General features: G+C 50.8%; 1 protein-coding gene across 1 annotated transcript in view; it reads left to right on the top strand.

Annotated features, from left to right (window-relative positions):
* Positions 1-9,311, top strand: part of LOC106606275 (meteorin-like protein) — a 29,787-nt gene extending 20,476 nt beyond the window's left edge. Inside the window, exons 3-4 of the mRNA XM_045719714.2 lie at positions 7,602-7,661; positions 8,323-9,311. Coding sequence (XP_045575670.2) covers positions 7,602-7,661; positions 8,323-8,648 — 386 coding nt within the window. The 3' untranslated portion in view covers positions 8,649-9,311. The remainder of the gene's footprint in view (positions 1-7,601; positions 7,662-8,322) is intronic.
* Positions 9,312-22,620: the final 13,309 nt, after the last annotated feature.

Genomic DNA, 22,620 nt, shown 5'->3' with positions numbered 1-22,620 from the left:
TGTCTCTCTCTCTCTCTGGTCTCCCTCTCTGGTCTCCCTCTCTAGTCTCCTCTCTCTCTGGTCTCCTTCTTCTTCTCTCTCTCTGTCTCTCTCTCTCTGTCTATCTCTCTCTCTCTCTAGTCTCCTCTCTCTCTGTCTCCTTCTCTCTCTCTGTCTCTCTCTCTCTCTCTAGTCTCCTCTCTCTCTGTCTCTCTCTCTCTGTCTATCTCTCTCTCTATCTAGTCTCCTCTCTCTCTGTCTCCTTCTCTCTCTCTGTCTCTCTCTCTCTCTCTCTAGTCTCCTCTCTCTCTGTCTCCTCTCTCTCTCTGTCTCCTTCTCTCTCTCTGTCTCTCTCTCTCTCTCTCTCTCTCTGGTCTCCTTCTCTCTCTGTCTCTCTCTGGTCTCCTCTCTCTGTCTCTCTCTCTCTGTCTCTCTCTCGCTCTCTCTCTGTCTCCTTCTCTCTCTCTGTCTCTCTCTCTCTCTCTCTCTGGTCTCCTTCTTCTTCTCTCTCTCTGTCTCTCTCTCTCTCTCTGTCTATCTCTCTCTCTCTAGTCTCCTCTCTCTCTGTCTCCTTCTCTCTCTCTGTCTCTCTCTCTCTCTCTCTAGTCTCCTCTCTCTCTGTCTCCTTCTCTCTCTCTGTCTCCTTCTCTCTCTCTGTCTCTCGCTCTCTCTCTGTCTCCTTCTCTCTCTCTGTCTCTCTCTCTCTCTCTGGTCTCCTTCTTCTTCTCTCTCTCTGTCTCTCTCTCTCTGTCTATCTCTCTCTCTCTAGTCTCCTCTCTCTCTGTCTCCTTCTCTCTCTCTGTCTCTCTCTCTCTCTCTCTCTCTGGTCTCCTCTCTCTCTGTCTCTCGTTCTCTCTCTGGTCTCCTTCTCTCTCTCTGTCTCTCGCTCTCTCTCTGGTCTTCTCTCTCTCTCTCTCTCTCTCTGTGTCTCTCTCTCTCTCTGTCTCTCTCTCTCTCTCTCTCTGGTCTCCCTCTCTGGTCGCCTTCTCTCTGTCTCTCTCTCTCTGTCTCTCTGTCTCTCTCTCTCTCTCTCTCTGGTCTCCTCTCTGTCTCTCGCTCTCTCTCTGGTCTCCTCTGTCTCTATCTCGCTCTCTCTCTGGTCTCCTTCTCTCTCTCTGTCTCTCTCTCTCGCTCTCTCTCTGGTTTCCTTCTCTCTCTCTCACTCTCTGTCTCTCTCTCTGTCTCTCTCTCCCTGTTTGTTTTTCTCCACTTCTTTCCAGTTGTCTCTGTCAGACCTGCTCTGCTGGGATTGAGTTGCTCTCTCCATCTCTCTGGAATGTATCTCACACCAGATGTTGAGAGAAGGAACTTTATTCCTCACGCTTTCTCCCTTTTCTCTGCCTCCTCTCTTTCACTGCCTTCTCTCTCTCTATATATCTTTCCTACATCTATATTTCTCCCACTGTCTACTCTTGTATTTCATTCCTCTTCCCTTCATCTATGCGTCCTGTCTCCCCTCTCTTCCACCGTCCTACTGTAGTGGTTGTGATCAGAGAGGGGTGGTATTGCTGAGTTGCCCTCCATCAGAGGAGAATGCATCTGGGACCAGATGTTGCAGCTGGGGACACCATCTCCCCCTCTCCTTCCCTCCACCGCTCTTCCCATCCCTCCATCCCCTCTCTGTGAAGTGGTTGTGATGGGAGCAGTACAGCGTGTGTTTGGCTGGGTTGAGAAAGCTGACTCCGACTCAGATCATGCCAGGCCATTCCTGTGGCAACGTTTCATGTCTGACATCTGAGCCCCGACCAGAGAGAGAGAGAAGGATACCAGAGAGAGAGAGGAGGATACCAGAGAGAGAGAGGAGGACCGAGAGGGGGGTGCCAGGGGGGGCCAGAGAGAGAGAGAAGGATACCAGAGAGGGGGGGCCGAGAGGAGAGGAGGTACCAGAGAGAGAGAGAGGAGCCAGGAGGGGGTACCAGAGAGAGAGAGAAGGATACCAGAGAGGGGGCCAGAGAGGAGGGATACCAGAGAGAGAGAGGAACCGGAGGGGGGGTACCAGAGAGAGAGAGAAGGATACCAGAGAGAGAGAGAAGGATACCAGAGAGAGAGAGAGGATACCAGAGAGAGAGAGAAGGATACCAGAGAGAGAGAAGGATACCAGAGAGAGAGAAGGATACCAGAGAGAGAGAGAGGGATACCAGAGAGAGAGAAGGATACCAGAGAGAGAGAGAGAGGATACCAGAGAGCGAGAGGAGGATACCAGAGCGAGAGAGAGGGATACCAGAGAGAGAGAGAAGGATGCCAGAGAGAGAGAAGGATACCAGAGAGAGAGAAGGATACCAGAGAGAGAGAGAGGGATACCAGAGAGAGAGAGAAGGATGCCAGAGAGAGAGAAGGATACCAGAGAGAGAGAAGGATACCAGAGAGAGAGAGAAGGATACCAGAGAGCGAGAGGAGGATACCAGAGAGAGAGAGAAGGATACCAGAGAGAGAGAAGGATACCAGAGAGCGAGAGGAGGATACCAGAGAGAGAGAGAAGGATACCAGAGAGAGAGAAGGATACCAGAGAGAGAGAGAAGGATACCAGAGAGAGAGAAGGATACCAGAGAGAGAGAGAGGATACCAGAGAGCGAGAGAAGGATACCAGAGAGAGAGAGAAGGATACCAGAGAGAGAGAGAAGGATACCAGAGAGAGAGAGAGGATACCAGAGAGCGAGAGGAGGATACCAGAGCGAGAGGGGGATACCAGAGAGAGAGAGGGATACCAGAGAGAGAGAAGGATACCAGAGAGAGAGGGATACCAGAGAGAGAGAGAGGGATACCAGAGAGAGAGAGAAGGATACCAGAGAGCGAGAGAAGGATACCAGAGAGAGAGAGAAGGATACCAGAGAGCGAGAGAAGGATACCAGAGAGAGAGAGAAGGATACCAGAGAGAGAGAGAGAGGATACCAGAGAGAGAGAGAGGATACCAGAGAGAGAGAGAGAGGATACCAGAGAGCGAGAGAAGGAGACCAGAGAGAGAGAGAAGGATACCAGAGAGCGAGAGAAGGATACCAGAGAGAGAGAGAAGGATACCAGAGAGAGAGAGAAGGATACCAGAGAGAGAGAGAGAGGATACCAGAGAGAGAGAGGGATACCAGAGAGAGAGAGAGGGATACCAGAGAGAGAGAGAAGGATGCCAGAGAGAGAGAAGGATACCAGAGAGAGAGAGGGATACCAGAGAGAGAGAGGAGGATACCAGAGAGAGAGAAGGATGCCAGAGAGAGAGAGAGAAGGATACCAGAGAGAGAGAGAGAAGGATACCAGAGAGAGAGAAGGATACCAGAGAGAGAGAGAAGGATACCAGAGAGAGAGAGAAGGATACCAGAGAGAGAGAGAAGGATACCAGAGAGAGAAAAGGATACCAGAGAGAGAGAGAGGGATACCAGAGAGAGAGAAGGATGCCAGAGAGAGAGAGAGAAGGATACCAGGAGAGAGAGAAGGATACCAGAGAGAGAGAGAAGGATACCAGAGAGAGAGAGGACGGGAGGGGGTACCAGAGAGAGAGGGGGATCCGGGGGGGGCCAGAGAGAGAGAGAGAAGGATACCAGAGAGAGAGGGATACCAGAGAGAGAGAGAGAGGGATACCAGAGAGAGAGAGAGAAGGAGACCAGAGAGAGAGAAGGACACCAGAGAGAGAGAAGGATACCAGAGAGAGAGAGAAGGATACCAGAGAGAGAGAAGGATACCAGAGAGAGAGAAGGATACCAGAGAGAGAGAAGGAGACCAGAGAGAGAGAAGGATACCAGAGAGAGAGAAGGATGCCAGAGAGAGAGAAGGATACCAGAGAGAGAGAAGGATACCAGAGAGAGAGAGAAGGAGACCAGAGAGAGAGAAGGATACCAGAGAGAGAGAAGGATACCAGAGAGAGAGAGAAGGAGACCAGAGAGAGAGAAGGATACCAGAGAGAGAGAAGGATACCAGAGAGAGAGAAGGATGCCAGAGAGAGAGAGAAGGATACCAGAGAGAGAGAGAGAAGGAGACCAGAGAGAGAGAAGGATGCCAGAGAGAGAGAGAAGGATACCAGAGAGAGAGAGAGGGATACCAGAGAGAGAGAGAGGGATACCAGAGAGAGAGAAGGATACCAAAGAGAGAAGGATACCAGAGAGAGAGAGAAGGATACCAGAGAGAGAGAGGGATACCAGAGAGAGAGAGAGAGGGATACCAGAGAGAGAGAGAGGGATACCAGAGAGAGAGAGAGGGATACCAGAGAGAGAGAGAAGGAGACCAGAGAGAGAGAGGAGACCAGAGAGAGAGAGGGAGACCAGAGAGAGACCAGAGAGAGAGAGGGAGACCAGAGAGAGAGGGAGACCAGAGAGAGACCAGAGAGCGAGAGAGACCAGAGAGAGAGAGAGAGAGACCAGAGAGAGACCAGAGAGAGCGAGAGACCAGAGAGAGAGAGGAGAGCACCTAGCTGCAACAACTGGAGCTGCCTTGCAAATGGCAACCTATCCCCTAAGGGCCTGGTAAAAGTAGTGCAGTATAAAGGGAATAGGGTGCCATTTGGGATAGATCCCAGGGTCAGGGTTTGGAGCCTGTGGTGCACCATATCCTAGAGGTTCTCTGATGCTATGGTGGCAGTCTCAATCCTCTCATTAAAGGCCCTGCTCCCTACTCGTTGCTCTGGGGACGAGGGGGGTGAGGTCGGTACTCTGATGTCACCCTCCTCTCCAGCTGTTCCTAAGCCCCTGAGCCTGTGGCTGGGTAACCTCTGACCCCTCCTCACCCTCCCCTCAACCCCTCTTCAACTCACCCTCCCCTCACCCCCTCCTCAGTGACCTCAATCTGGACTTCAGACAAACCTGTCTAAAAAATAATCTCGCTGTCTGGAAACATGCCTCAGGGTCATGGTCTCTGTAAGTGGTTTGTGGACAGGTCAGAGGTGGCAGAGCAGCGCAGGGCTGTAGAGATGGGGCTCTCGTCTCAGTAACACCAAGGTCTACTTTATATAGGGCTTGTAAGTACTTTAAAGACTGCTAATCATTAGTTTTTATCCAGTATGTAAAGTGTTGTATAAAGTGTTACCATTTTTATATCTGAATGTAACAGATATATCTGTTCATGTGAATCCTTGAATTAGAATGTCTCCTTGATATTATTTCACTGGACTGTTTGAATAGAGAGTTGTTCTCAGCCCTGTGAGAGAGAGGAAGTGTTCAGTCCGCCTGGGCTAACAGACAGAATACACAGTCAGCCAGCTAGTCAGCTAGCCAGCCAGCCAGTCAGCCAGCCAGCCAGTCAGCCAGCATTGTGGATAACCGGACCACTACCCCACACTCTAAACGCTCCCTTTCTCTTTCCGTTTTGTTTACATGAGGTCGAAACCAGGCCTATAACCATGTTTACATGAGGTCACAACCAGGTCTATAACCATGTTTACATGAGGTCGAAACCAGGTCTATAACCATGTTTACATGAGGTCACAACCAGGTCTATAACCATGTTTACATGAGGTCACAACCAGGTCTATAACCATGTTTACATGAGGTCGACAACCAGGCCTATAACCATGTTTACATGAGGTCACAACCAGGTCTATAACCATGTTTACATGAGGTCACAACCAGGTCTATAACCATGTTTACATGAGGTCACAACCAGGCCTATAACCATGTTTACATGAGGTCACAACCAGGCCTATAACCATGTTTACATGAGGTCACAACCAGGTCTATAACCATGTTTACATGAGGTCGACAACCAGGTCTATAACCATGTTTACATGAGGTCACAACCAGGTCTATAACCATGTTTACATGAGGTCACAACCAGGTCTATAACCATGTTTACATGAGGTCAAAACCAGGCCTATAACCATGTTTACATGAGGTCAAAACCAGGCCTGTAACCATGTTTACATGAGGTCACAACCAGGTCTATAACCATGTTTACATGAGGTCACAACCAGGCCTATAACCATGTTTACATGAGGTCACAACCAGGTCTATAACCATGTTTACATGAGGTCACAATCAGGTCTATAACCATGTTTACATGAGGTCGAAACCAGGCCTATAACCATGTTTACATGAGGTCGACAACCAGGTCTATAACCATGTTTACATGAGGTCACAACCGGCCTGCCAGCGGGTCCCCGGTCATAACCATGTTTACATGAGGTCAAAACCAGGCCTATAACCATGTTTACATGAGGTCAAAACCAGGCCTGTAACCATGTTTACATGAGGTCACAACCAGGTCTATAACCATGTTTACATGAGGTCAAAACCAGGCCTATAACCATGTTTACATGAGGTCACAACCAGGTCTATAACCATGTTTACATGAGGTCACAATCAGGTCTATAACCATGTTTACATGAGGTCAAAACCAGGCCTATAACCATGTTTACATGAGGTCGAAACCAGGCCTATAACCATGTTTACATGAGGTCGACAACCAGGTCTATAACCATGTTTACATGAGGTCACAACCAGGCATATAACAATGTTTACATGAGGTCAAAACCAGGCCTATAACCATGTTTACATGAGGTCAAAACCAGGCATATAACAAATGTTTACATGAGGTCAAAACCAGGCCTATAACCATGTTTACATGAGGTCAAAACCAGGTCTACAACCATGTTTACATGAGGTCAAAACCAGGCCTATAACCATGTTTACATGAGGTCAAAACCAGGTCTACAACCATGTTTACATGAGGTCAAAACCAGGCCTACAACCATGTGTACATGAGGTCAACAATCGTAAACGTCTGTTCCCAGTGGACCTTGTAGAAAGACACCATGTGCAGCCAGCCAGCCAGCCAGCCAGCCAGACCAGGTCAGCTTAGCCTTGTCTTTCCTCATCCTGGGCATCTGGTTGTCATTGGTTTTGGAGTGTCAGGCAGGGTGTGTTGGGGGGGGGGGGGTTCTGTAGCCTGTGAGGTGCCTCCTGGGGCAGCCACCTCCCCCTCACACCTGTTCTCCCCTCACTTCCCCCATCCTACCTCCCCATCCTCCCTCCCCCTCACACCCCGTCCTCCCCCTCACCTCCCCCATCCTCCCCCTACCCCACACATCCCCCCCAGCACTAGGCCTGTTTAATGAGTAGCCCCTGTCCTGTACCTCAGACAGACAGACAGACAGACAGACAGACAGACAGACAGACAGACAGACAGACAGACAGACAGACAGACAGACAGACAGACAGACAGACAGACAGACAGACAGACAGACAGACAGACAGACAGACAGACAGACAGACAGACAGGAAGACAGACAGGACCAGGTCCTCTCTGATTGGTGTAAAGTCATAGTCCATGACAGGAGACTCCCGTCCTACTGCCTCCCTGTTGGCCTGCCTGTTCTGCCTGGGCTGCTGGGTAAATAAGCAACCATCTGGGAGAGCTGAAATGAATTACAGCACGTGCCTCCCTACGGGCCACAGCCCACTTCCTGTGCGTGTGCGGCACGTGTCTTCAATGACCTGCTGTGTGACTGTTTTTTGAAGTAGTTGGAAGTTAAGTGCTAGAGTTGATGGCTACTTTTTGATAGGGTTGTATGACATTAAATAATGAAGGCCTCACTTTGATCCCTGGTAGAACTGTCTGTCTTTTGTCCTGCAGCTCATCTCTTCTTTCTCTCTCTCTCTGTCTTTTGTCCCGGGACTCATCCTTCTCTGTCTCTTCTCTCTCCACAGCTCCCTGTCAGCCCTGCAGTGATGCTGAGGTGCTGTTAGCAGTCTGCACCAGCGACTTTGGTAAGAACAATTTACAAACCCTTTATGCATCCTTTTATGTATACTTATTAAAGGTACAGTAGGTTAAAATGACAGTTTTCTGGTTGCTAACTGATCTACTGCTTATTACACTTGCTTTCAATGAGAATGAGAGATCTATAATTCATATTTCTATGTGCATTTGGTTGGGTCGCACACAACGTTACAAACTTTAACCATTACATGTGAAATGTTACTCTTGTGGTTATGGCAGAGTTTGTATTGTACTGTAGTATTTGTTATACTTTATACTGTATCTGTATACTGTACTGTACTATTTGTTATACTGTACTGTAGAATTTGTTATACTGTATCAGTATACTGTACTGTAGTATTTGTTATACTGTATCAGTATACTGTAGTATTTTTTTATACTTTATAAGTATACTGTGCTGTAGTATTTGTTATACTGTATCAGTATACTGTACTGTAGAATTTGTTATACTGTATTAGTATACTGTACTGTAGAATTTGTTATACTGTATCAGTATACTGTACTGTAGTATTTGTTATACTGTATCAGTATACTGTAGTATTTGTTATACTTTATAAGTATACTGTGCTGTAGTATTTGTTATACTGTATCAGTATACTGTACTGTAGTATTCTAACATATATTATCACTCTCCTCTCCTCTCTGCAGTGGGGAGGGGCACCATCCAGGGGGTGGAGCAGGAGGCGGAGCAGTTGTCGGTCACCGTGGCGATAAGCCGCCTGTACAGACAGAAGACTCAGGTGTTTGTGTCAGGGGGAGTGAGAGTGAGGAGGTGGACAGGCAGGGTGAGGATGCCCAGGCAGTGTGGGGTGAGGCCCGGCCCGGGGAAGGGGGACGGAGACTTCCTGTTCACGGGGAGCGTAAGGTTCGGGGAGGCCTGGATGGGGTGTGCCCCAAGATACAAGGACTTCCTCAGACTGTACCAGGAGGCAGAGCAGAGTGGGACTAACCCCTGTCATGTGGACACAGACTGAGTGTCAGGGAGCTACCTGGCCACACCCACAACAACAGGCCTCTTCCGGAATGGACAGCAGACCCAGGTCTGAGCCTAACGTGGACACTAACTGAGAGGGGGGCAGACAGACAGATGGACAGACAGACTGGCCAACACACAGATACCTTCTGATCCTACTGTCTTCCTGCTCTGGTGCTCCTGAATGTTGCCAAGCAGCATTGCGACTGTTGGACTAATTTCTCAAAGCCAACATTGTTGTTGTTGTGGAATGTTCATAGCCTGTTCCAGAATGTCCTAAGACCGTTCTGGAATGTTCTAAAACTGTTCCATTGACGTTCCATTGGAATGTTCTCAGACTTCCATTCTCTGAGACGTACATCAACAGTCAGACGATGTGAGGTTTCTAATGTAGCAGACCCTCTCTGGAACTGATGTGTAGAAGATGTGAACGATGAACATTTCTGAAACAGAGGATCCAACTGCTTTGTGAAAAGCTTCATGTACAGTTTTGAAGATGTTTCTTATGAAAGAAATGTATACATTAAAAGCCTGCTTTTTATTTGTGATTTATTTTGTTTTTATGAAAATGTAGAAGTGCAATTTACAGTCTTTATTATGTCCTCAGGCTGTTGAATTATAAACCCCCTTTTTTGTGTGTGATTAAAAGTTGTATTCCTTGGAACATCGCGTTGTGTGTGTGTGTGTGTGTGTGTGTGTGTGTGTGTGTGTGTGTGTGTGTGTGTGTGTGTGTGTGTGTGTGTGTGTGTGTGTGTGTGTGTGTGTGTGTGTGTGTGCTGTGTGTGTGTGTGTGTGTGTGTGTGTGCGTGCGTGCGTGCGTGCACACACGTGTGTGTGAAGTGAATATATATATTTAAACAAACCAAATCATCAAGGACAAAACCAACCTAGAACGCCCACAGACAGACTTCAGTGTTCATGGCCATTTCCTATTGAAGACTTTCATTGTTCCTGTTAGGAATGTTTAGCCTCCTCACCTTGCAGGGCGGTGCAGTTACATGTCTACTCACAATTAAGGTCAGTGTGTTTACATGAGTAGAGGTTAAATCAGTGAACATTAGTAGACACTGATCACATTAGGGGCTGGATTCAATCTGTTTCGCTGAAGTTCAGCGTTACAGTGTGATTAAAATTGAAACGCAATGTTCCCGAGTTAACGGAGACTGCATTCACGGTAAACGCTGCTTATGTCGGCTCAGTAGGAAATGCACTTTAACCACTAGACGTCTAAGCCTTTTGGGGGTAGGATCATTTACCTATTTGATTTTCAATTGTAAGACCACTGTAGGTATCAAAAAATAATATAGAAAAATTATTTGACTAAATATTTAATTTGGCCTTTACTACTATAGCCCATAGAAACATATTGAATAACACATTTATAAATGTCAAACCAGACAGTCAAAAAATAAATCATAAGGAATACGAATTAAGTGTGTGTGCTGTATCTAGGAAAGCTCAGGAAATATTTGTTAAAAAAAATTGACACAGTTAAAGCTGCAATATGTATCTTTCTGGTTGACATGAACAAATTCACATAGAAATGTAGTTATAGATTTGTCGTTGAAAGCAAGTCTAAAAAAAACTGTAGATATGTTCTATGTGTGCTATTGCAGTGGTTCCAGTTCTTAAGTTTAGTTTTTTGCGTCTTTTACTTTCGGTTTTGTACACCAGCTGAAAATACAATATTTTTGGTTATGGAAAATATATTTCACAGCAGTTTGGATGGTACAAGAGCATCCTGTCGGGCTGTATCATCGTCTGGTACGGCAACTGCTCCGCCCACAACCGTAAGGCTCTCCAGAGGGTAGTGAGGTCTGCCCAACGCATCACCGGGGGCAAACTACCTGCCCTCCAGGACACCTGCACCACCCGATGTCACAGGAAGGCCAAAAAGATCATCAAGGACAACAACCACCCGAGCTACTGCCTGTTCACCCCGCTATCATCCAGAAGGCGAGGCCAGTACAGGTGCGTCAGGGACCGAGAGACTGAAAAACAGCTTCTATCTCAAGGCCATCAGACTGTTAAACAGCCATCACTAACACTGAGTGGCTGCTGCCAACATACAGACTCAAATCTCTAGCCACTTTAATAATAAAAAATTGGATGTAATAAATGTATCACTAGTCACTTTAAACAATGCCACTTTATATCATGTTTACATACCCTACATTACTCATCTCATATGAATATACTGTACTCTATACCATCTACTGCATCTTGCCTATGCCGCACGGTCATCGCTCATCCATATATTTATATGTACATATTCTTAATCATTCGTTTACACTTGTGTGTGTATAAGGTAGCTGTTGTGAAATTGTTAGATTACTTGTTAGATATTACTGCACGGTCGGAACTAGAAGCACAAGCATTTCGCTACACTCGCATTAACATCTGCTAACCATGTGTATGTGACCAATACAATTTGATTTGATTTGATTTATAATGATTTTTTTTTTTACAATATACTTGCATGTTTTGTCACAAACTGAAATTAGAAAAACTAAGATTTTTGCAACCAGGAATTGGCGGAGTGATTTCTGTCTACATAGTGCGCCTTAAACCCCTTTTTATTGTTGGCACAAAACTACTTTGATACCATTTTTTTTAACCAGTACTGGGTTACCTTCAGAGGTAAATTGTTAAAAGTAGCCCTTGTGCATAGAGTTGTATGGTTTGTTAAACTTCGAAATCAAAGGTTTTTGTTTGGCATACATTTAAAGTGAAAAATTGGAGTCTCTGTTACCGTAGAATTGCCCTTCAGATAACGTCACTTACTGGCTATTAGGCTCCTGTTGTGCTCTAAAGGAGCGACTGAGGCCCCTAAAGCAGCGATACCATATCAGGGAGATGCATTAAATGTCAAGTTGATGAAACTGTCCTGTGAAATTTTTGTTATCTGTCCAGGTGATAGAACTGTCCTGTGTTGTTGTTATCTGTCCAGGTGATAGAACTGTCCTGTGTTGTTGTTATCTGTCCAGGTGATAGAACTGTCCTGTGTTGTTGTTATCTGTCCAGGTGATAGAACTGTCCTGTGTTGTTGTTATCTGTCCAGGTGATAGAACTGTCCTGTGTTGTTGTTATCTGTCCAGGTGATAGAACTGTCCTGTGTTGTTGTTATCTGTCCAGGTGATAGAACTGTCCTGTGTTGTTGTTATCTGTCCAGGTGATAGAACTGTCCTGTGTTGTTGTTATCTCTCCAGGTGATAGAACTGTCCTGTGTTGTTGTTATCTGTCCTGGTGATAGAACTGTCCTGTGTTGTTGTTATCTGTCCTGGTGGTAGAACTGTCCTGTGTTGTTGTTATCTGTCCAGGTGATAGAACTGTCCTGTGTTGTTGTTATCTGTCCAGGTGATAGAACTGTCCTGTGTTGTTGTTATCTGTCCAGGTGATAGAACTGTCCTGTGTTGTTGTTATCTGTCCTGGTGGTAGAACTGTCCTGTGTTGTTGTTATCTCTCCAGGTGATAGAACTGTCCTGTGTTGTTGTTATCTGTCCAGGTGATAGAACTGTCCTGTGTTGTTGTTATCTGTCCTGGTGGTAGAACTGTCCTGTGTTGTTGTTATCTGTCCTGGTGGTAGAACTGTCCTGTGTTGTTGTTATCTGTCCAGGTGATAGAACTGTCCTGTGTTGTTGTTATCTGTCCTGGTGGTAGAACTGTCCTGTGTTGTTGTTATCTGTCCTGGTGATAGAACTGTCCTGTGTTGTTGTTATCTCTCCAGGTGGTAGAACTGTCCTGTGTTGTTGTTATCTGTCCAGGTGATAGAACTGTCCGATGTTGTAGAACTGTCCAGCCAGCCCGTCAGCCTGCCAGACAGCCAACCAGACAGCCAGTCAGACAGCCAGCCAGTCAGACAGCCAGCCAGTCAGACAGCCAGACAGCCAGTCAGACAGCCAGTCAGACAGCCAGCCAGACAGCCAGTCAGACAGCCAGCCAGTCAGTCAGCCAGCCAGACAGCCAGTCAGACAGCCAGTCAGCCAGACAGCCAGCCAGTCAGCCAGACCAGGTCAGAGATCAAATCAACTCAAATCAAATGTATTTATATAGCCCTTCTTACATCAGCTGATATCTCAAAGTGCTGTACAGAAACCCAGCCTAAAACCCCAAACAGCAAGCAATGCAGGTGTAGAAGCACGGTGAGGGGGATGTAGCAGATTTGCCTTTCCTCATTCTGCTCACCTGGCTCTCTTTGGTTTTGGAGTGTTGGGGGTGGTGTGTTGGGGGTGGTGTGTCAGGCAGGGTGTGTTGGGGGTGGTGTGTCAGGCAGGGTGTGTTGGGGTAGTGTGTCAGGCAGGGTGTGTTGGGGTGGTGTGTTGGGGGTGGTGTGTCAGGCAGGGTGTGTTGGGGGTGGTGTGTTGGGGGTGGTGTGTCAGGCAGGGTGTGTTGGGGGTGGTGTGTTGGGGGTGGTGTGTCAGGCAGGGTGTGTTGGGGAGGTGTGTTGGGGGTGGTGTGTCAGGCAGGGTGTGTTGGGGTGGTGTGTTGGGGTGGTGTGTCAGGCAGGGTGTGTTGGGGGTGGTGTGTCAGGCAGGGTGTGTTGGGGTGGTGTGTTGGGGGTGGTGTGTCAGGCAGGGTGTGTTGGGGTGGTGTGTTGGGGGTGATGTGTCAGGCAGGGTGTGTTGGGGTGGTGTGTCAGGCAGGGTGTGTTGGGGGTGGTGTGTTGGGGGTGGTGTGTCAGGCAGGGTGTGTTTGGGGTGGTGTGTCAGGCAGGGTGTGTTGGGGTGGTGTGTTTGGGGTGGTGTGTCAGGCAGGGTGTGTTGGGGGTGGTGTGTCAGGCAGGGTGTGTTGGGGTGGTGTGTTGGGGGTGGTGTGTCAGGCAGGGTGTGTTGGGGTGGTGTGTTGGGGGTGGTGTGTCAGGCAGGGTGTGTTGGGGGTGGTGTGTTGGGGGTGGTGTGTCAGGCAGGGTGTGTTGGGGGTGGTGTGTTGGGGTGGTGTGTCAGGCAGGGTGTGTTGGGGTGGTGTGTTGGGGGTGGTGTGTCAGGCAGGGTGTGTTGGGGGTGGTGTGTCAGGCAGGGTGTGTTGGGGGTGGTGTGTTGGGGGTGGTGTGTCAGGCAGGGTGTGTTGGGGTGGTGTGTCAGGCAGGGTGTGTTGGGGGTGGTGTGTTGGGGGTGGTGTGTCAGGCAGGGTGTGTTGGGGGTGGTGTGTCAGGCAGGGTGTGTTGGGGTGGTGTGTCAGGCAGGGTGTGTTGGGGGTGGTGTGTTGGGGGTGGTGTGTCAGGCAGGGTGTGTTGGGGGTGGTGTGTTGGGGGTGGTGTGTCAGGCAGGGTGTGTTGGGGTGGTGTGTTGGGGGTGGTGTGTCAGGCAGGGTGTGTTGGGGGTGGTGTGTTGGGGGTGGTGTGTCAGGCAGGGTGTGTTGGGGGTGGTGTGTTGGGGTGGTGTGTCAGGCAGGGTGTGTTGGGGTGGTGTGTTGGGGGTGGTGTGTCAGGCAGGGTGTGTTGGGGGTGGTGTGTCAGGCAGGGTGTGTTGGGGGTGGTGTGTTGGGGGTGGTGTGTCAGGCAGGGTGTGTTGGGGTGGTGTGTCAGGCAGGGTGTGTTGGGGGTGGTGTGTTGGGGGTGGTGTGTCAGGCAGGGTGTGTTGGGGGTGGTGTGTCAGGCAGGGTGTGTTGGGGTGGTGTGTCAGGCAGGGTGTGTTGGGGGTGGTGTGTTGGGGGTGGTGTGTCAGGCAGGGTGTGTTGGGGGTGGTGTGTTGGGGGTGGTGTGTCAGGCAGGGTGTGTTGGGGTGGTGTGTTGGGGGTGGTGTGTCAGGCAGGGTGTGTTGGGAGTGGTGTGTTGGGTTGGTGTATCAGGCAGGGTGTGTTGGGGGTGGTGTGTTGGGGGTGGTGTGTCAGGCAGGGTGTGTTGGGGGTGGTGTGTCAGGCAGGGTGTGTTGGGGTGGTGTGTCAGGCAGGGTGTGTTGGGGGTGGTGTGTTGGGGGTGGTGTGTCAGGCAGGGTGTGTTGGGGGTGGTGTGTTGGGGGTGGTGTGTCAGGCAGGGTGTGTTGGGGTGGTGTGTTGGGGGTGGTGTGTCAGGCAGGGTGTGTTGGGAGTGGTGTGTTGGGGGTGGTGTGTCAGGCAGGGTGTGTTGGGGTGGTGTGTTGGGGGTGGTGTGTCAGGCAGGGTGTGTTGGGGTGGTGTGTTGGGGGTGGTGTGTCAGGCAGGGTGTGTTGGGGTGGTGTGTTGCGGGTGGTGTGTCAGGCAGGGTGTGTTGGGGGTGGTGTGTCAGGCAGGGTGTGTTGGGGGTGGTGTGTCAGGCAGGGTGTGTTGGGGTGGTGTGTTGGGGGTGGTGTGTCAGGCAGGGTGTGTTGGGGTGGTGTGTTGGGGGTGGTGTGTCAGGCAGGGTGTGTTGGGGGTGGTGTGTTGGGGATCTGTGTGTGTTGGTTTCTGTAGCCTCTGAGAAGTACCTCTTGAGGCAGCCACCTCTCCTGACCTCCCCTCACCTCTCCTGTCCTCCCCCTCACCTCTCCCGTCCTCCCCCTCACCTCTATTCCGTCCTCCCCCTCACCTCTCCTGTCCTCCCCTTCACCTCTCCCGTCCTCCCCCTCACCTCTCCCATCCTTCCCCTCACACCCTGTCCTCCCCTCAACTCTCCCGTCCTCCCCCTCACACCCTGTCCTCCCCTCACCTCTCCCGTCCTCCCCTCACCTCTCCTGTCCTCCCCTCACCTCTCCCGTCCTCCCCCTCACACCCTGTCCTCCCCTCACCTCTCCCGTCCTCCCCTCACCTCTCCCGTCCTCCCCCTCACACCCATCCTCCCCTCACCTCCCCCATCTTCTCTCCCCCTCACACCCCGTCCTTCCCCTCACACCCCGTCCTCCCCCATCCTCCCCCTACCCCACACATCCCCCCCAGCACTAGGCCTGTTTAATGAGTAGCCCCTGTCCTGTACCCCAGACAGACAGACAGACAGACAGACAGACAGACAGACAGACAGACAGACAGACAGACAGACAGACAGACAGACAGACAGACAGACAGACAGACAGACAGACAGGACCAGGTCCGCTCTGTTTGGTGTAAAATCATAGTCCATGACAGGAGACTCCCGTCCTACTGCCTGCCTGCTTGGGCCACCTGTTATACTCCTGTTCTGCCTGCCTGCTGGGGCTGCTGGGTAAATAAACAACCATCTGGGAAACATGAAGTTAATTACAGCGCAAGTCTCCCTGCGGGCCACAGCCCACTTCCTGTATGTGTCGAGCACGTGCCTGGTGCCAATGACTGGCCTTGTGTGTGTCTGTTATTGAGGTAGTTGAAGCTGTAAAGTGCTAGAGAAAGTGGTAGAGTTGATAGTAAGTCTGTGACAGTAACTGTTGTATGACATAAAAGAGTAACAGCATCCATTTTGTCTCTTGCTGGACATGGTATACTACAGCTGTCTGCCTTTCTTTTGGCCTGTGGCTCATCCCTTCTTCTCGCTCCACAGAGGGGTGCAGACAGACAGATGGACAGACAGTCTGGCCCAGACACTTTCTTCCTGCTCTGGTGCTCCTGAATGTTGCCAAGCAGCATTGCGACTGTTGGACTAATTTCTCAAAGCCAACATTGTTGTTGTTGTGGAATGTTCATAGCCTGTTCCAGAATGTCCTAAGACCGTTCTGGAATGTTCTAAAACTGTTCCATTGACGTTCCATTGGAATGTTCTCAGACTTCCATTCTCTGAGACGTACATCAACAGTCAGACGATGTGAGGTTTCTAATGTAGCAGACCCTCTCTGGAACTGATGTGTAGAAGATGTGAACGATGAACATTTCTGAAACAGAGGATCCAACTGCTTTGTGAAAAGCTTCATGTACAGTTATGAAGATGTTTCTTATGAAAGAAATGTATACATTAAAAGCCTGCTTTTTAATTTTAATTTTAATAAAAATATAGAAGTATAAATTGCAGTCTGTATTATGTCCCTTAGGCTGGTGAATTATAAAAACGTTAGTTATTTATTTTTCTCCAGTGATTAAAAGGTTTTATTCCCTGGACCATTGTGTTTGTCTTGTGTGTGTGTGAAGTGACTGTATTTACACAAACCAAATCATCAAGGACAAAACCAACCTAGAACGCCCACAGACAGACTTCAGTGTTCATGGCCATTTCCTATTGAAGACTTTCCTTGTTCCTGTTAGGAATGTTTAGTCTCCTCACCTTGCAGGGCGGTGCAGAGCTCAACTTCTATTCACAACAGACAGGTCAGTGTCTTTGCATCACTAATGTTCAGCGTTACAGTGTGATTTACATTTAAACGTTAGCGGAATCTGTATTCACCGTGAATGCTGCATATGTCGGCTCGGTAATTTCCTACTTTTACATTTCTAGCAGGCAATCTGTAAGGCTTCAGTGATCCGGTTTGAATTGAGCCACTAGATCTTCTATCTGATTGGTTATTTAGCTCCAGTCTTCTGGTTTGAACAGATGCCCCCTACCCCTCCCATATGAAACATCCCTAATTCAAGGTTTCCCTCAGACTGTGGCTGCTGGGAGACACTGGTCACTCTGGGGGAGATTCATATCACTGGTTAGAATGAGAGAGAGAAACAGAGAGAGAGAAATGGAGAGAGAGAAACAGAGAGAGAGAAACAGAGAGAGAGAAATGGAGAGAGAAAGAGAGAAATGGAGAGAAACAGAGAGAGACAGAGAGAAAAGGAGAGAGAGAAATGGAGAGAGAGAGACAGAGAGAGAGACAGAAAGAGAGATGGAGAGTTGAGAGTGTTCTTCCTCTCCTCTGGTTCCTGTGGTGTTGGGGGTGGCAGTATTCCTCTCCCTGGTTCCTGTGGTGTTGGGGGAGACAGTATTCCTCTCCCTGGTTCCTGTGGTGTTGGGGGTGACAGTATTCCTCTCCTCTGGTTCCTGTGGTGTTGGGGGTGACAGTATTCCTCTCCCCTGGTTCCTGTGGTGTTGGGGGTGACAGTATTCCTCTCCTCTGGTTCCTGTGGTGTTGGGGGTGGCAGTATTCCTCTCCCCTGGTTCCTGTGGTGTTGGGGGTGACAGTATTCCTCTCCTCTGGTTCCTGTGGTGTTGGGGGTGACAGTATTCCTCTCCTCTGGTTCCTGTGGTGTTGGGGGTGACAGTATTCCTCTCCCTGGTTCCTGTGGTGTTGGGGGTGACAGTATTCCTCTCCTCTGGTTCCTGTGGTGTTGGGGGTGACAGTATTCCTCTCCCTGGTTCCTGTGGTGTTGGGGGTGACAGTATTCCTCTCCCCTGGTTCCTGTGGTGTTGGGGGTGGCAGTATTCCTCTCCCCTGGTTCCTGTGGTGTTGGGGTGACAGTATTCCTCTCCCCTGGTTCCTGTGGTGTTGGGGTGGCAGTATTCCTCTCCCCTGGTTCCTGTGGTGTTGGGGGTGACAGTATTCCTCTCCCCTGGTTCCTGTGGTGTTGGGGGTGACAGTATTCCTCTCCCCTGGTTCCTGTGGTGTTGGGGGTGACAGTATTCCTCTCCCCTGGTTCCTGTGGTGTTGGGGGTGACAGTATTCCTCTCCTCTGGTTCCTGTGGTGTTGGGAGTGACAGTATTCCTGTCCTCTGGTTCCTGTGGTGTTTGGGGTGACAGTATTCCTCTCCCCTGGTTCCTGTGGTGTTGGGGTGGCAGTATTCCTCTCCCCTGGTTCCTGTGGTGTTGGGGTGGCAGTATTCCTCTCCCCTGGTTCCTGTGGTGTTGGGGGTGACAGTATTCCTCTCCCCTGGTTCCTGTGGTGTTGGGGGTGGCAGTATTCCTCTCCTCTGGTTCCTGTGGTGTTGGGGGTGACAGTATTCCTCTCCCCTGGTTCCTGTGGTGTTGGGGGTGACAGTATTCCTCTCCTCTGGTTCCTGTGGTGTTGGGGGTGGCAGTATTCCTCTCCTCTGGTTCCTGTGGTGTTGGGGGTGACAGTATTCCTCTCTCCTGGCGCCCTCCCGGTTCCTGTGGTGTTGGGGGTGCAATATTCCTCTCCCTGGTTCCTGTGGTGTTGGGGGTGACAGTATTCCTCTCCCCTGGTTCCTGTGGTGTTGGGGGTGGCAGTATTCCTCTCCTCTGGTTCCTGTGGTGTTGGGGGTGACAGTATTCCTCTCCCCTGGTTCCTGTGGTGTTGGGGGTGGCAGTATTCCTCTCCTCTGGTTCCTGTGGTGTTGGGGGTGGCAGTATTCCTCTCCTCTGGTTCCTGTGGTGTTGGGGGTGACAGTATTCCTCTCCCCTGGTTCCTGTGGTGTTGGGGGTGCAGTATTCCTCTCCCTGGTTCCTGTGGTGTTGGGGGTGACAGTATTCCTCTCCCCTGGTTCCTGTGGTGTTGGGGGTGACAGTATTCCTCTCCCCTGGTTCCTGTGGTGTTGGGGGTGACAGTATTCCTCTCCCCTGGTTCCTGTGGTGTTGGGGGTGGCAGTATTCCTCTCCCCTGGTTCCTGTGGTGTTGGGGGTGACAGTATTCCTCTCCCCTGGTTCCTGTGGTGTTGGGGGTGACAGTATTCCTCTCCCCTGGTTCCTGTGGTGTTGGGGGTGACAGTATTCCTCTCCCCTGGTTCCTGTGGTGTTGGGGGTGACAGTATTCCTCTCCCTCTGGTTCCTGTGGTGTTGGGGGTGACAGTATTCCTCTCCCCTGGTTCCTGTGGTGTTGGGGGTGACAGTATTCCTCTCCCCTGGTTCCTGTGGTGTTGGGGGTGGCAGTATTCCTCTCCCCTGGTTCCTGTGGTGTTGGGGGTGGCAGTATTCCTCTCCTCTGGTTCCTGTGGTGTTGGGGGTGACAGTATTCCTCTCCCCTGGTTCCTGTGGTGTTGGGGGTGGCAGTATTCCTCTCCTCTGGTTCCTGTGGTGTTGGGGGTGGCAGTATTCCTCTCCTCTGGTTCCTGTGGTGTTGGGGGTGACAGTATTCCTCTCCCCTGGTTCCTGTGGTGTTGGGGGTGGCAGTATTCCTCTCCTCTGGTTCCTGTGGTGTTGGGGGTGGCAGTATTCCTCTCCTCTGGTTCCTGTGGTGTTGGGGGTGACAGTATTCCTCTCTCCTGGTTCCTGTGGTGTTGGGGGTGCAATATTCCTCTCCCTGGTTCCTGTGGTGTTGGGGGTGACAGTATTCCTCTCTCCTGGTTCCTGTGTTGTTGGGGGTGCAATATTCCTCTCCCTGGTTCCTGTGGTGTTGGGGGTGACAGTATTCCTCTCCTCTGGTTCCTGTGGTGTTGGGGGTGACAGTATTCCTCTCCTCTGGTTCCTGTGGTGTTGGGGGTGACAGTATTCCTCTCCTCTGGTTCCTGTGGTGTTGGGGGTGACAGTATTCCTCTCCTCTGGTTCCTGTGGTGTTGGGGGTGACAGTATTCCTCTCCCCTGGTTCCTGTGGTGTTGGGGGTGACAGTATTCCTCTCCCCTGGTTCCTGTGGTGTTGGGGGTGACAGTATTCCTCTCCCTGGTTCCTGTGGTGTTGGGGGTGACAGTATTCCTCTCCTCTGGTTCCTGTGGTGTTGGGGGTGACAGTATTCCTCTCCTCCTGGTTCCTGTGGTGTTGGGGGTGACAGTATTCCTCTCCCCTGGTTCCTGTGGTGTTGGGGGTGACAGTATTCCTCTCTCCTGGTTCCTGTGGTGTTGGGGGTGCAGTATTCCTCTCCTCTGGTTCCTGTGGTGTTGGGGGTGACAGTATTCCTCTCTCCTGGTTCCTGTGGTGTTGGGGGTGCAATATTCCTCTCCCTGGTTCCTGTGGTGTTGGGGGTGACAGTATTCCTCTCCTCTGGTTCCTGTGGTGTTGGGGGTGACAGTATGCCTCTCCCTGGTTCCTGTGGTGTTGGGGGTGACAGTATTCCTCTCCTCTGGTTCCTGTGGTGTTGGGGGTGCAATATTCCTCTCCCTGGTTCCTGTGGTGTTGGGGGTGACAGTATTCCTGTCCTCTGGTTCCTGTGGTGTTGGGGGTGACAGTATGCCTCTCCCCTGGTTCCTGTGGTGTTGGGGGTGACAGTATTCCTGTCCTCTGGTTCCTGTGGTGTAGGGGGTGACAGTATTCCTCTCCCTGGTTCCTGTGGTGTTGGGGGTGACAGTATTCCTCTCCCCTGGTTCCTGTGGTGTTGGGGGTGACAGTATTCCTCTCCCCTGGTTCCTGTGGTGTTGGGGGTGACAGTATTCCTCTCCCCTGGTTCCTGTGGTGTTGGGGGTGACAGTATTCCTCTCCCCTGGTTCCTGTGGTGTTGGGGGTGACAGTATTCCTCTCCCCTGGTTCCTGTGGTGTTGGGGGTGACAGTATTCCTCTCCCCTGGTTCCTGTGGTGTTGGGGTGACAGTATTCCTCTCCCCTGGTTCCTGTGGTGTTGGGGGTGACAGTATTCCTCTCCTCTGGTTCCTGTGGTGTTGGGGGTGACAGTATTCCTCTCCCCTGGTTCCTGTGGTGTTGGGGGTGACAGTATTCCTCTCCCCTGGTTCCTGTGGTGTTGGGGGTGACAGTATTCCTCTCCCCTGGTTCCTGTGGTGTTGGGGGTGACAGTATTCCTCTCCTCTGGTTCCTGTGGTGTTGGGGTGACAGTATTCCTCTCCCTGGTTCCTGTGGTGTTGGGGGTGACAGTATTCCTCTCCCCTGGTTCCTGTGGTGTTGGTGGTGACAGTATTCCTCTCCCCTGGTTCCTGTGGTGTTGGGGGTGACAGTATTCCTCTCCCCTGGTTCCTGTGGTGTTGGGGGTGACAGTATTCCTCTCCCCTGGTTCCTGTGGTGTTGGGGGTGACAGTATTCCTCTCCCCTGGTTCCTGTGGTGTTGGGGTGACAGTATTCCTCTCCCCTGGTTCCTGTGGTGTTGGGGGTGACAGTATTCCTCTCCCCTGGTTCCTGTGGTGTTGGGGTGGCAGTATTCCTCTCCCCTGGTTCCTGTGGTGTTGGGGGTGACAGTATTCCTCTCCCCTGGTTCCTGTGGTGTTGGGGTGACAGTATTCCTCTACCCTGGTTCCTGTGGTGTTGGGGTGGCAGTATTCCTCTACCCTGGTTCCTGTGGTGTTGGGGGTGACAGTATTCCTCTCCCCTGGTTCCTGTGGTGTTGGGGGTGACAGTATTCCTCTCCCCTGGTTCCTGTGGTGTTGGGGTGACAGTATTCCTCTCCCCTGGTTCCTGTGGTGTTGGGGTGACAGTATTCCTCTCCCCTGGTTCCTGTGGTGTTGGGGGTGACAGTATTCCTCTCCCCTGGTTCCTGTGGTGTTGGGGGTGACAGTATTCCTCTCCTCTGGTTCCTGTGGTGTTGGGGGTGACAGTATTCCTCTCCCTGGTTCCTGTGGTGTTGGGGGTGACAGTATTCCTCTCCTCTGGTTCCTGTGGTGTTGGGGGTGACAGTATTCCTCTCCTCTGGTTCCTGTGGTGTTGGGGGTGACAGTATTCCTCTCCTCTGGTTCCTGTGGTGTTGGGGGTGACAGTATTCCTCTCCCTGGTTCCTGTGGTGTTGGGGGTGACAGTATTCCTCTCCCTGGTTCCTGTGGTGTTGGGGGTGACAGTATTCCTCTCCCTGGTTCCTGTGGTGTTGGGGGTGACAGTATTCCTCTCCCTGGTTCCTGTGGTGTTGGGGGTGACAGTATTCCTCTCCTCTGGTTCCTGTGGTGTTGGGGGTGACAGTATTCCTCTCCTCTGGTTCCTGTGGTGTTTGGGGTGACAGTATTCCTCTCCCTGGTTCCTGTGGTGTTGGGGGTGACAGTATTCCTCTCCCTGGTTCCTGTGGTGTTGGGGTGGCAGTATTCCTCTCCTCTGGTTCCTGTGGTGTTGGGGGTGACAGTATTCCTCTCCTCTGGTTCCTGTGGTGTTGGGGGTGACACTATTCCTCTCCCTGGTTCCTGTGGTGTTGGGGTGACAGTATTCCTCTCCTCTGGTTCCTGTGGTGTTGGTGGTGACAGTATGCCTCTCCCCTGGTTCCTGTGGTGTTGGGGGTGACAGTATTCCTCTCCCTGGTTCCTGTGGTGTTGGGGGTGACAGTATTCCTCTCCCCTGGTTCCTGTGGTGTTGGGGGTGACAGTATTCCTCCCCCCTGGTTCCTGTGGTGTTGGGGGTGACAGTATTCCTCTCCCCTGGTTCCTGTGGTGTTGGGGGTGACAGTAT

Source organism: Salmo salar, chromosome 06 (assembly GCF_965601325.2).
Source record: "Salmo salar chromosome 06, fSalSal1, whole genome shotgun sequence".
NCBI lineage: Eukaryota > Metazoa > Chordata > Actinopteri > Salmoniformes > Salmonidae > Salmo > Salmo salar.
This window is presented reverse-complemented; position numbering and strand designations above follow the sequence as displayed.